The sequence below is a fragment of the Aotus nancymaae genome, unplaced genomic scaffold, assembly GCF_030222135.1.
Source record: "Aotus nancymaae isolate 86718 unplaced genomic scaffold, 86718_ANA_hifiasm-v0.15.2.pri h1tg000064l_1, whole genome shotgun sequence".
NCBI classification, from domain to species: domain Eukaryota; kingdom Metazoa; phylum Chordata; class Mammalia; order Primates; family Aotidae; genus Aotus; species Aotus nancymaae.
The window spans coordinates 16,176,958-16,191,169 of NW_026988479.1; the positions used below are offsets into that span (position 1 = coordinate 16,176,958).

Sequence of the window (14,212 nt, forward strand, 5' to 3'; positions counted from 1 at the left end):
TTGCTTTATATATTTGTGTTGTTCAAATAGGAGGAAACCTTCACCATATTTATTTAATGGTAATGAAGTTAGCTTTTCCCCTTGGAGAAATACTGACCATCTGTGATGGAATTTGCAGTGGCCACTCATATCCATTTATCTTTTTTTTTTTTTTTTTTTTTTTTTTTGAGATGGAGTTTCACTCTTGTTACCCAGGCTGGAGTGCAATGGCGCGATCTTGGCTCACCGCAACCTCCGCCTCTTGGGTTCAGGCAATTCTCCTGCCTCAGCCTCCTGAGTAGCTGGGATTACAGGCATGCACCACCATGCCCAGCTAATTTTTTGTATTTTTAGTAGAGACGAGGTTTCGCCATGTTGACCAGGATGGTCTCGATCTCTTGACCTCGTGATCCACCCGCCTCGGCCTCCCAAAGTGCTGGGATTACAGGCATGAGCCACCGCGCCCGGCCCATATCCATTTATCTTTTCTTCTTTAATGATAGATCTCAGATTTCATTTAGGGCGTTAGTTTGCTTAGTGAAAACATTACATTTTCCCAGCCTTTTTGGCTTGGAAATTGAACATATGACTGGGTTCTAGTGGATGAGCTGTATGTACAAGTGCTATACTCACCTCCAAGAACACTGTTTAAAGGGAGATAATTCATCTAGGAAGAGGGCCCCCTTTTTCCTTCTCTAAGTGCTCCTTGTTGCCTGGAATCTGTATTTCATGACTAGTACCACAGCCTTTTTGAACCCTAATGATTGAAACATTAAGGATTAAGATAGTAAAAAATAAAGTTAAAAGATATAAGAGTCCCTGGTGATCATGGAGTCATCATGTCATCTCTATATTGCCTATGTCTCATTTTTTTAAACTTATGAACTATAATTTTAATTAAAATATTATATACACGTAAAACGCACAGATCTTAAATATGTAGTTTAATCCAATTTTTAAGCTTTTATTTGTTGATTTCTGATTTAGTCAAAACGTAGTTTACAGTGGTATACAGGGTGCTTTACATTTATTATCTTTTGAAGTTACTCCCAAACTCTAAAAGGTTCATATATTATCTCCTTTTTTAGATATGAAAACACTGAGGCTTAGAAAGGTTAAGTAACTTGCTCACAATTCTCAAGCAATTAAATGAAAAATCTGAAATATAATCTAAGTCTACCTAAACTTAATGCCCCAGTTTTTAACCAATATAGTGTATTGGCAGTAACTGGTAGCGTTGTTTTTCTAACTAAGAAAGTGAAATTTATCTATGATTTCTACTTCGATTCCATGAACTAAACTCCCATGTAAAAATGTAAATTTTAGTTTATAGTTTGTATTTGTCTCTACACCAATGACCACACTAATGTAGACCACTAAACCCAAAGCTCTTATAGAAGCACTGACCTAAGTAAGCTGGATCAGACACCACAGTGATAATCATTTTGAGTCAATCAGTCTAATTATATTCCCATACCTTGTCATCTTGTCAATATGTCACATTCATTGTTGCAGAAATGAGTCTGAATAGTCTGAAAGCCTCCATAGGGAATAGAGTTACTCTATGGTTGCATTGAATTGACTGTGCTCTTTCCTCATTCTTTTTTCCTAACCCAAATACATATTTGTGATGTATGTACATGTATACACACGTTTCTTTTGAAACATTTGAAAGTAGTTGCTATCCTAGTTTTAATTATAAATTAAAAACCTAATTTCTGAAAAATATAGACAATGTTGTGAAGGAATTCCTATCACTTAATAACTAAGAGATTTGGGAAATTTAGTAGAAAAAATCTGGTGGGCTCCGGTTGTTTTCTGTTAAAATTAAGCATATGTCTTTGACAACTCTTCCTAAAAATTATGCTGAAAATATATTTGTATGGGTCATAAATGACTTTATTCTGAAAAAAATGACTCATTGTAGTTGAATCAGACATTCTCCAGCATTGCTATGATAATTCTATTCTTATGGAAATTATAAATTTCTGTTGACTCAACTGCTGGGTGCATGAGAATCCATACTCGTGTTATGTACTTGTTTCCTATTGCTGCTATAAAAAATTGCCATAAACTTTATTGATTAAAACAGTAATAATGCATTGTCTAGCTGGGCGTGGTCACGGGCACCTGTAATCTCAGCTACTTGGGAGGCTGAGGCAGGAGAATTGCTTGAATCCGGGAGGCAGAGGCTGCAGTGAGCCAAGACCACTCCGTTGCACTCCAGCCTGGGTGACAGAGTGAGACTCCATCTCAAAAAAAAAAAATTAATTAATTAATTAAAAAGAAATAAACACAACATTACACATACAGAAATAGGTAAGAATGGAATTATACATTCAGCATAGGAATCCATAACAAATTGCAAATTTTTAAAAAGCTAATGAAGACTACAACACCACAAAATCCAGAAAAAGAATATGTTTTGTGCAATAACTGCCTGATACAGCTGTCACATACCTGTTTTCCACATTCATTGATCACATATTATCTGATTGCCTCTTCTTATGAATGATTTTATAACATTTTCTATAGAGAAAAGAGAAAGATAAGTCAGTCTTTCTTCTAGTATAGTTGATCAAAATGTTTTTTTGACAGCTGGGATGAATAAAACATGACTTCACACATGGACATCATTACTGTTTTGCGGTATTGCCATAGGTTTTTGGCAATACAGAATACTGAAAGTCTAATAAATTCTATTTTGTGTAATTCCCATGAAAAAAGGAAAAAACTGAAAACAAAAACAAAAAAATGCATTGTCTTACAATTCTGTAGATCAGAAGTCCAATATGGGTTTTATTAATGGAAAATCAAGGTATCGGCTGGGGTGCATACCATTCATGGCTCTAGAAAAGAATGCGTTTCTTTGTCTTCTCTCTTCTAGACACTGCCCACCTTACTTGGTTCATGGTCCCCTTTGTCCGTCATCAAAGCCAGCAACATTGCATCTTCTCTGACCCTTCTTCAATAGTCATAGCTCTTTCTGACCACAGCCAGGAAGTGTTCTGTCCCATTCAGATAATACAGGAGAATCTTCCCTTTGAAAAGTTATTTTTTCTTCTTGTTTTAGAGATGGGATCTCACTCTGTCACCCAGGCTGGAGTGCAGTGGTTCAATGAAAGCTCACTGCAGCCTCAACATGTTAATCACATCCGCAAAGTATCTTTTGCCATATAAGGTAACCTATTTGCAGATTTAGAGAATTAGGGGATAGACATCTTTGGTTGGCCATTATTCTGTCTACCACACACTGGCTGCTTGGAAGAAAATTATCCAGTCTAGCGGCAATACCTGTGGCCAAAGACACAGAAAGGTCTTCATACCAGCAGTTTGGGCCTCATTGATTAGATGATTTAACCGAAGGCAAGGAAATTAACAAACTTCTAGAAGTTATTAACCAAAAACACTAAATTGAGAAAGATATACTGAATCTTCACTGCAATTTAAACTATGAAAACAGAAAACCCAAGCAAAAGAATCCACATATAATAAGAGACTTTATCTCAAATATATAAAGAACTTTTTTTTTTTGAGACAGAGTCTCACTCCGTCACCAGGCGCCAGGCTGGAATGCAGTGGCATGACCTCAGCTCACTGCAACCGCCGACTCCCGGGTTCAAGCAATTCTCCTGCCTCAGCCTCCTAGTAGCTGGGACTACAGGCATGCACCACCACACCCAGCTAACTTTTTTGTATTTTTAGTAGAGATGAGTTTTCACCATGTTGGCCAGGATGGTCTCTATCTCTTGACCTCGTGATCTGCCGCCTCAGCCTCCCAAAGTGCTGGGATTACAGGTGTGAGCCACTGTGTCCAGTCCATAAAGAACTCTTATAATTACATTATAAAAAGATAAATAACCCAATTAAAATGGGCAAAAATCTAACAGGAGATTTCTTCTAGGTAGATATGCAAGTGGCCAATAGACACATGGAAAGATACTCAACATCGTTAGTCATATGGGAAATACAAATCAAAATTACAAGACACCACTTCACACCCATTAGAATGGCTATAATCAAAAAGTTAGATAACAAGTATTGGGAGAATACAGAAAAATTGGAATCCTAATACACCGTGGGTGGGAATATAAGGTGGTGTAGCCAGTTTGTAAAACAGTCTTGGTAGTTCCTCAAATAAACATAGGACTATCACATGATCCAGAAATTCCATTCTTAAGAAATGAAAACGCCGAGTGTGGTGGCTCACTCTTGTAATCCCAGCACTTTGGGAGGCTGAGGCTGGCAGATCACCTGAGGTCAGGAGTTCCAGAACAGCCTGACAAACATGGAGAAGCCCCATCGCTACTAAAAATACAACATTAGCCAGGCATGGTGGTGCATGCCTGTAATCCCAGCTACTCGGGAGGCTGTGGCAGGAGAATTGCTTGAACCTGGGAGGCGGAGGTTGTGGTGAGCCGAGATTGTGCCATTGCACTCCAGCCTGGGCAACAAAAGCAAGATTAGTCTCAAAAAAAAAAGAGAGAGAGAGAGAGAAAGGAAAGAAAGGAAGGAAGAAAAAGAAAGAAGGAAAGAAAGAAAGAAACAGAAAGAAAGAAAGAGAAAGAGAAAAGCAATGAAAACAAGGCTGGGGTGGTGGTAATCCCAGCACTTTGGGAGGTCGAGGTGAGCAGATCACCTGAGGTCAGGAGTTTGAGACCAACCTGGCCAACATGGCAAAACCCCGTCTCTACTAAAAGTACAAAAATACTAGGTGAGCATGGTGACAGGTACCTGTAATCCCAGCTACTTGGGAGGCTGAGGTACAAGAATCGCTTGAACCCCAGAGGTGGAGGTTGCAGTGAGCCAAGATCGTGCCACTACACTGCAGCCTTGGCGACAGAGTGAGAGACTCCATCTAAAGTAAAAGGAAAAAAAGAAAGAAATGAAAACACCACATAGACATTTGTACATGAATGTGAATGTCCATAGCAATGTTATTCATAATAGCCAAAAGGTGAAAACAACCCAAATGTCTATAAGCAGTTGAATTGATAATCAAAATGTGATATTCTATACAATGGAATATTATTTGGCCAAAAATAGAAATTAAATATTCATACATGCTACCACTTAGATGAACCTCAAAAGCATTAGGCTAAGAGAAAGAAGCCAGCCACAAAACTCAACATGTTATATTATTCCATAATATGGAAGTCCAGAATAGGAAACTCTATGGAGACAAGGAGTAGATTAATGGTTGCTTAGGCTCAGCACAGAGGGATGAGGGAATTATTGGGGGATAAGAAGTAATAGTTAAGGATACAGAGTTATTTCGAGGTGATTAAAATGTTCTAAATTGGGATGATGAATACACAACTCTGAATATATCATAAGCCATTAAACCATATATTTTATTTATTTATTTTTGAGATGGAGTCTCATTTTGACAACCAGGCTGGAGTACATTGGTGCACTCTCCGCTCACTACAACCTCCACCTCCCAGGTTCAAGCGATTCTCCTGCCTCAGCCTCCCAAGATGTTTTTTGTATTTTTAGTAGAGATGGGGCTTCATTATGTTGGCCAGGCTGGCCTCAAACTCCTGACTTCGTCATCCACTCACCTCAGCTCCCCAAAGTGATAGGATTACAGGCCTGAGTAACCACTCCTGGCCTGAATCATATATTTCAAATGGGTAGATTGCACTTTTTAAAATTTTCGTGGGTATATAGTAGGTTCATAATTTTTAAGGGTGGATTGTATTGTATGTTTTTAATTATATTTCAGTATATCTTCTTTTTAAGTAGAATAAAACAGAAATTATTCTTGTCATGATAAAAACCAATTCAAAAACTGTGGCAGGCCTGACCTTGAGATCTACCTGTCTGGGAAACGATTTTAAAATAATTTGAAAGTTGTGAAAACTCAGTTCTCAGACCTAGGTGATAATGAGGAATTAAACTGCTCTCTAGTAAAGCGTTAGTTAACCATCCTCTTTAGAACTACTACTGATTGCAGTGATGCAGTTTCTACCTAGTGTCTGTAACATGTAGAATGAAAAATATGTGTTTGTGAAATTGCTCCCATGTCACGTCAGAAACAGTTTGCTCATGATATTTTGGGCTAGATGATTCAAATAGGAAAGAAACATTTTGCTCCTAAGTGTATATTTCTCCTCAAATTAAATGTTCATTTCAATTAAAATAATTTTTTTAAATCACTAACAACAGCATTAAACAGTCAATAACATGTGACTGTTTGCTTCTTCTACTCCTCCCTTGCAACATCACAGAGGTCCATCTGTTCACATCAAAGTCACATGAAAATAGGACTCAGTGTTTCATATTGCATAGCTTACTCAGTATATTTAGAGGAATTTTGCCTCCAAAATTAAAGCAGAAAATATGAATCAGTGAGAACGCATGGTGGCGCTGCAGGCTAAGATGATGGAAAATACAATTGCCTACCCAGCTCCACGATCCAGCAGACGGTTTCCCAAAGCCTGGCAGCAAAAGAATAGCTGAGCCAGAGCAAACGCGAGTGTGAAACCTCTTTAAGACACCACTCTGCTGCTTGGTTCTGACATTCTGGACTGCAAAACCGTGCTACTAGGATCCTGGGGATACATGAAGCTTCTGTGAACCAACTTTTCAAGAAAGAGCAATGGAGATTGGATGGATGCACAATCGGAGACAAAGGCAAGTCCTTGTTTTCTTTGTTTTGCTGAGCTTGTCTGGGGCGGGCGCCGAGTTGGGGCCCTATTCCATAGTGGAAGAAACCGAGAGAGGCTCTTTTGTGGCAAATCTAGGAAAAGACCTGGGGTTGGGGTTGGCAGAGATGTCCAGCCGCGGGGCCAGGATCATTTCCCAGGGGAACAAACAGCATTTGCAGCTCAAGGTTCAAACTGGGGATTTGCTCATAAATGAGAAGCTAGATCGAGAGGAGCTATGCGGTCCCGCTGAGCCTTGCACACTACATTTCCAAGTGTTAATGGAAAAACCCTTAGAAATATTTCAGGCTGAACTGAGGGTGATAGATATAAATGACCATTCTCCCGTGTTCAGTGAAAAGGAAATGGTTCTAAAAATACCGGAAAACAGTCCTCTAGGAACTGAGTTCCCTCTGTATCATGCTGTGGACATGGACATAGGAAGCAATAATGTTCACAACTATAAAATCAGTCCAAGCTCCTATTTCCGGGTTCTAACCAGAGAACGCAATGACGGCAGGAAATATCCTGAGCTAGTGTTGGATAAAGAGCTGGATCGGGAGGAGGAGCCTCAACTAAGATTAACCCTGACAGCGCTGGATGGGGGTTCTCCGCTGCGATCTGGAACCACCCAGGTCCTCATTGAAGTGATGGACATCAATGATAACACCCCTGAGTTTGAGCAGCCCATCTACAAAGTGCAAATTCCAGAGAACAGCCCCCTTGGCTCCCTGGTTACCACCGTCTCCGCCAGGGATTTAGACAGCGGAGCCAATGGGAAAATATCATACGCACTCTTTCAGCCTTCGGAGGATATCAGTAAGACTTTGGAGGTTAATCCTATAACGGGAGAAATTCGACTGAGAAAACAATTAGATTTTGAAACAACTGTGTCTTATGAAGTGGACATCAAGGCCACAGATGGGGGAGGTCTTTCAGGAAAGTGCACTCTTCTCCTGCAGGTGGTGGACGTGAATGACAATCCTCCACAGGTGACCATGTCTGCACTCACCAGCCCCATCCCAGAGAACTCGCCTGAGATTGTAGTTGCTGTTTTCAGCGTTTCAGATCCTGACTCCGGGAACAATGGGAAGACGATTTCCTCCATCCAGGAAGACCTTCCCTTTCTTTTAAAACCCTCAGTCAAGAACTTTTACACCTTGGTAACGGAGAGAGCACTGGACAGAGAAGCAAAAGCTGAATATAATATCAGCCTCACCGTCACAGATATGGGGACTCCAAGGCTGCAAACGGAGTACAACGTAACAGTGCAGATATCGGATGTCAACGACAACGCCCCCGCCTTCACACAAACCTCCTACACCCTCTTCGTCCGCGAGAACAACAGCCCCGCCCTGCACATCGGCAGCGTCAGCGCCACAGACAGAGACTCAGGCACCAACGCCCAGGTCACCTACTCGCTGCTGCCGCCCCAGGACCCGCACCTGCCCCTCGCCTCCCTGGTCTCCATCAACGCGGACAACGGACACCTGTTCGCCCTCCGGTCGCTGGACTACGAGGCCCTGCAGGCGTTCGAGTTCCGCGTGGGCGTCACAGACCGCGGCTCCCCGGCGCTGAGCAGCGAGGCGCTGGTGCGCGTGCTGGTGCTGGACGCCAACGACAACTCGCCCTTCGTGCTGTACCCGCTGCACAACGGCTCCGCGCCCTGCACCGAGCTGGTGCCCCGGGCGGCCGAGCCGGGCTACCTGGTGACCAAGGTGGTGGCGGTGGACGGCGACTAGGGCCAGAACGCCTGGCTGTCGTTCCAGCTGCTCAAGGCCACGGAGCCCGGGCTGTTCGGCGTGTGGGCGCACAATGGCGAGGTGCGCACCGCCAGGCTGCTGAGCGAGCGCGACGCGGCCAAGCACAGGCTGGTGGTGCTGGTCAAGGACAATGGCGAGCCTCCGCGCTCGGCCACCGCCACGCTGCACGTGCTCCTGGTGGACGGCTTCTCCCAGCCCTACCTGCCGCTCCCGGAGGCGGCCCCGGCCCAGGCCCAGGCCGACTCGCTCACCGTCTACCTGGTGGTGGCGTTGGCCTCGGTGTCGTCGCTCTTCCTGTTCTCGGTGCTCCTGTTCGTGGCGGTGCGGCTGTGCAGTAGGAGCAGGGCGGCCTCGGTGGGTCGCTGCTCGGTGCCCGAGGGTCCCTTTCCAGGGCATCTGGTGGACGTGAGCGGCACCGGGACCCTGTCCCAGAGCTACCAGTACGAGGTGTGTCTGTCGGGGGATTCCGGGACCAATGAGTTCAAATTCCTGAAGCCAATTATCCCCAACTTCCCGTCTTAGGGAACTGGGAACTAAATAGGTCAAAATTCCACACTTCACAGTAGCTTTGGATTTATTTGTAGGAACCCATTCGTTGAATAATTAAACTTTTTATTATTGTCGTGTTGATTAAAATGTCCATGGTCACCACCACCCAGAAGGTGTTACTTTTCTCTGATTTTTAGTTCCAATTATATAGTGAAGTTCAGTTTCCCTATTCTTCATATTCAACCCAAAGAGGTGTTTTCATATAATCCCAATTAACAAAATAGACTTTATCTTCAAAGTTGATATTATTTAAAATTTTTGTCTTTATGTTTTCTTCACTTTCTATTCATTTTTTGCTCCATTATTCATGTTAGTTCTCAGTTTCCTAGAGCTTCAAGCATTAAAATAGTTTGCTGCATGTATCAGGTTTCCTATGTTACAGTTCTTTTTTCTATTTTCCTTTCAAAATTGGTATTCTTGTTGGTTTTTGAATCTCAATTTTGTAACATTTTCTTAATGTTTCTTTATTTGTTTTCTTTTTAGACAGGGTCTTACTCTGTCACCCAGCCTGGAGTGCATTGGCACAATCTTGGCTCACTGCTCCCTCTGCCTGTCAGGCTCAAGGGATCCTCCCACCTCAGCCCTTGAGTAGCTTGGACCACCACACCTGGCTAATCTTTTGTAGAGATGGAAATTTTTAGGTTGCCCAGGCTGGTCTTGAACTCCTGGGGTCAAGTCATCCTCCATCCTTGGCCTTCCAAAATTCTAGGATTACAGGCATAAGCCAATGTGGCCATTCAAAGGTACCTTCTTTAAAAAAGTTCTATTTTCCCTGTATTGATATCTCCCTAAATAAAATATAATATTTCTGTTGTAAGTGATATGAGAAATCTTCAACCAGGCTTATCTAAAAATAAAGAGAAGTTATTGTAAGACATTGAGTATGTGTAAATGTGTTTATGTTTGTAGCCAACGGCAAAGATATTATGTAAAAATATTTAATAATTTATTGTTTCTAATTCTGAATTTAAAAATCAGAGGTCCCTGTTATGTTTTTAATGGCCCATAACTCAGTCTCATTAAGTTGGAAAATATAGAACTCATCAAGGAGAGGTTTCTATGGTTTGGCTTTTATAGACATCACAGCTTATGTTGGCGGTATCCAGCCCTTTCTCTGTAAAACATCCCTATGTTTAATCTGTTTCTTGCTTGTTATGAGAAAAATTGAGCTTCTTTCTAGACATAAGGCCTTTGAATAAAATTCTATGTGAGTCAGATTTTATAATTTGTTCTCACTTTCAATAGTGTCAGGATAGGTGCTAGCTTGATCTGTGTTTTCCCTCCCCTTATTTGGTTCAGAGAAAGTAGGGCCTACTAGATTTCCATTAAAAGGGACCACCACCCCTGGTTCCCTTTGCAGCCAGCTCCCCCTCTGCTCGTCCCAGATCCTATGCCAGACTGACCACAAAGGATCCTCTCTCAGTTTCCTCCATCACGGAAATTAAGGTCTACTAGATTTCCATTAAAAGGGACCTTAAAATAGAGATCAGTCAGTCCCTTCTTTAACTCTGCAAGTTATTTTAAAGCTAATATAAGAAAAAAGAAACAAATTGTAAAGTATGAGTAAATTAAAGAAAACAACTTTCAAGTAGTAGAGATTGAAAGGCACTGAATATTGTTTCATATCCTACTCACTAGAGTTTATTTATGCATACCTTAATATGGCAAGCATTTAATGAGTGGCTGATTTGCCAACCAAAAATGAGTAAGGCATAGTTGTTCTCAAGTAGTTCACACATTGATGAAGGGACAACCGGCATGAAATGGGAAGCAATAATATTTATAGAGTAAACATAGTTGTATGCATAAGTTTTAGAGAAGCACAGTAGAGAGACAGCCTAAATGCTTGGTTCTGGACTACAGAGCGGTGATTCTGGTTAGGCAATCTAATGAGATTTTGAAGAAGTTTTTTGAAGAAAATGTGAAATAAGTTTTTTTGGTTAATTTTTGGTGTTCCTGTGCCCAATGATTCTGAGAAAATAAAATATATTATTTTGGTGGTTCCAGAAGGCACCCACAATTTTCCCTTTTTTTGCATAAGAGTTGTGTCAGAGGCAAAAGGCTTAGTACAGAGCCAAATCTAACACAGAAATGAACAGGGTTATTGCTAGAAACATTTTTTCAACTATTCAATTTGTACCTTTTCTCATGAAGCAATGAAGAATTTTTATGACTATAGACAAACACAAAAATTGGGCATAGCCGTTTGAGTGTGCGGAAGCCACAAGGTGGCGCTGCAGGCTAAAGAGATGGAGGAACAAAATCGACCAGAATGTTACGGAAGTCATCGACAAAAAGGAAAGATCGAGACAGACGGGCTGAGAAGAAAAGCTGTAGCAGTCACTGATTGGAAAAGGAAAAATTAAAAATCCTAGATCCCTGCTACACCTAAGTTTGGGTTTGTGATTGCCGTTTGTGCTGGGGCATTATCATTGCAACTGACATTAAGGAAAGCAGCTGCGATGGAGGCCAGAGGGTTCAGCTTCCCAAGACAAAGGCAAGTCCTGTTTCTTTTTGTTTTTTGGGGAGTGTCTTTGGCGGGTTCTGGGTTTGGACGTTATTCGGTGATGGAGGAAGCAGAGAGAGGATCCTTTGTGGTCAATCTGGCAAAGGATCTGGGACTAGCAGAGGGGGAGCTGGCTGCAAGGGGAACCAGGGTGGTTTCCGATGATAACAAACAATACCTGCTCCTGGATTCACAGACTGGGAATTTGCTCACAAATGAGAAACTGGACCGAGAGAAGCTGTGTGGCTCCACAGAGCCCTGTATACTGTATTTCCAAATTTTAATGGATGATCCCTTTCAGATTTACCGGGCTCAGCTGAGAGTTAGGGATATAAATGATCACTCACCAGTATTTCAGGAAAAAGAAACAGCCTTAAAAATATCAGAAAATACAGCTGAAGGGACAGCATTTCGACTAGAAAGAGCTCAGGATCCAGATGGAGGACTTAACAGTATCCAAAACTACACAATCAGTCCCAACTCTTTTTTCCATATTAAAATTAGTGGCAGTGATGAAGGCATGATATATCCGGAGCTAGTGTTGGACAAAGCACTGGATCGGGAGGAACAGGGAGAACTCAGCTTAACCCTCACAGCACTGGATGGTGGATCTCCACCCAGGTCTGGGACCTCTACTGTACACATCGTGGTCTTGGACATCAATGACAATGCCCCACAGTTTACACAGGCGCTGTATAAGACCCAGGCTCCAGAAAACAGCCCGGTAGGGTCCCTTATTGTTAAAGTGTCCGCAGGAGATGTAGACTTAGGAGTCAATGCAGAAGTATCCTATTCATTTTTTGATGCTTCTGAAGATATTCTGACAACCTTTCAAATCAATCCTCTTTCTGGGGAAATCTTTCTCAGAGAATTGCTTGATTATGAGCTAGTACATTCTTACGAAATAAATATACAGGCAATGGACAGTGGAGGCCTTTCTGCAAGATGTACAGTTTTGGTAGAGGTATTAGATACCAACGACAATCCTCCTGAACTGATTATATCATCACTTTCCAACTCTGTTGCTGAAAACTCTCCTGGGATGGTATTGGCTGTTTTTAAGATTAAAGACAGAGACTCTGGAGAAAATGGAAAGATGGTTTGCTATGTTCAAGATAATCTGCCTTTTTTTCTGAAACCGTCTGTTGACAATTTTTACATCCTAATGACTGAAGGCGCACTGGACAGAGAGAGCCAAGCCGAGTACAACATCACCATCACCGTCACAGACTTGGGGACACCCAGGCTGAAAAGTGAGCACAGCATAACCCTGCAGGTCTCTGACATCAACGACAACGCCCCCGCCTTCACACAAACCTCCTACACCCTCTTCGTCCGCGAGAACAACAGCCCCGCCCTGCACATCGGCAGCGTCAGCGCCACAGACAGAGACTCAGGCACCAACGCCCAGGTCACCTATTCACTGCTGCCGCCCCAGGACACACACCTGCCCCTCGCCTCCCTGGTCTCCATCAACGCGGACAACGGACACCTGTTCGCCCTCCGGTCGCTGGACTACGAGGCCCTGCAGGCGTTCGAGTTCCGCGTGGGCGTCACAGACCGCGGCTCCCCGGCGCTGAGCAGCGAGGCGCTGGTGCGCGTGCTGGTGCTGGACGCCAACGACAACTCGCCCTTCGTGCTGTACCCGCTGCACAACGGCTCCGCGCCCTGCACCGAGCTGGTGCCCCGGGCGGCCGAGCCGGGCTACCTGGTGACCAAGGTGGTGGCGGTGGACGGCGACTCGGGCCAGAACGCCTGGCTGTCGTTCCAGCTGCTCAAGGCCACGGAGCCCGGGCTGTTCGGCGTGTGGGCGCACAATGGCGAGGTGCGCACCGCCAGGCTGCTGAGCGAGCGCGACGCGGCCAAGCACAGGCTGGTGGTGCTGGTCAAGGACAATGGCGAGCCTCCGCGCTCGGCCACCGCCACGCTGCACGTGCTCCTGGTGGACGGCTTCTCCCAGCCCTACCTGCCGCTCCCGGAGGCGGCCCCGGCCCAGGCCCAGGCCGACTCGCTCACCGTCTACCTGGTGGTGGCGTTGGCCTCGGTGTCGTCGCTCTTCCTGTTCTCGGTGCTCCTGTTCGTGGCGGTGCGGCTGTGCAGGAGGAGCAGGGCGGCCTCGGTGGGTCGCTGCTCGATGCCCGAGGGCCCCTTTCCAGGGCATCTGGTGGACGTGAGCGGCACCGGGACCCTGTCCCAGAGCTACCAGTACGAAGTGTGTCTGATGAGAGATTCAGAGACCCGCGAGTTCAAGTTCTTGAAGCCAATTATCCCGCACCTCCAGCCCCAAAGCTGTGGGAAAGAAATAGAGGAAACTTCTACTCTCCAGAATAGCTTTGGATTTAATTATTGATAGGGACTCATTTAATAAAGACACTTACTTCTTTAATATATTCTTCTTGGATAACTACATTGTGTATGTCCACCACCAAAAAGATGCTTTTTTTGTTTGATTCATCTTCAGCTTTGCATATTATGCTTAACTTCACAAGTTAACTTTTTTAAATTTTGTATCCTGATGACACATTTCTTACTAGAATCCTGTGAGTGAAATAGAATTTTTTTTCAAAGGTGACATTATTATATGTTTTTTGCTAGTTGTAAATGTCTTTATTAACTTTTTATCCATTGTGTCTACATTGTTCATTAGTTCTCCTTTTCCTAGAACTTTTTGCTTCTTAAAATAATCTGCTGCATGTAACATGTGATTTTACTATTTGATATTTCTTCTATTTTGAAACTTGTATTCTTATTGGTTTGCCATCCTT

General features: G+C 43.4%; 2 protein-coding genes across 2 annotated transcripts; both read left to right on the forward strand.

Moving 5' to 3' along the window:
* The first annotated feature begins 6,323 nt into the window (after nt 1-6,323).
* On the forward strand, nt 6,324-9,822 carry LOC135270642 (protocadherin beta-16-like). Its single transcript, XM_064366419.1, is given in 1 exon segment — nt 6,324-9,822. A coding segment is annotated over 1 exon segment (2,331 nt). The 5' UTR covers nt 6,324-6,583; the 3' UTR covers nt 8,915-9,822.
* Nucleotides 9,823-10,491: 669 nt separating this feature from the next.
* On the forward strand, nt 10,492-13,797 carry PCDHB9 (protocadherin beta 9). Its single transcript, XM_064366418.1, has one exon. It carries the CDS (start codon nt 11,404-11,406, stop codon nt 13,795-13,797), a length of 2,394 nt encoding a protein of 797 aa, XP_064222488.1. The 5' UTR covers nt 10,492-11,403.
* The last annotated feature ends 415 nt before the right edge of the window (nt 13,798-14,212 follow it).

Bases quoted from the DNA above. Each gene is read 5' to 3' on its own strand.
- PCDHB9 (XM_064366418.1), top strand. From the start codon at position 11,404: ATGGAGGCCAGAGGGTTCAGCTTCCCAAGACAAAGGCAAGTCCTGTTT.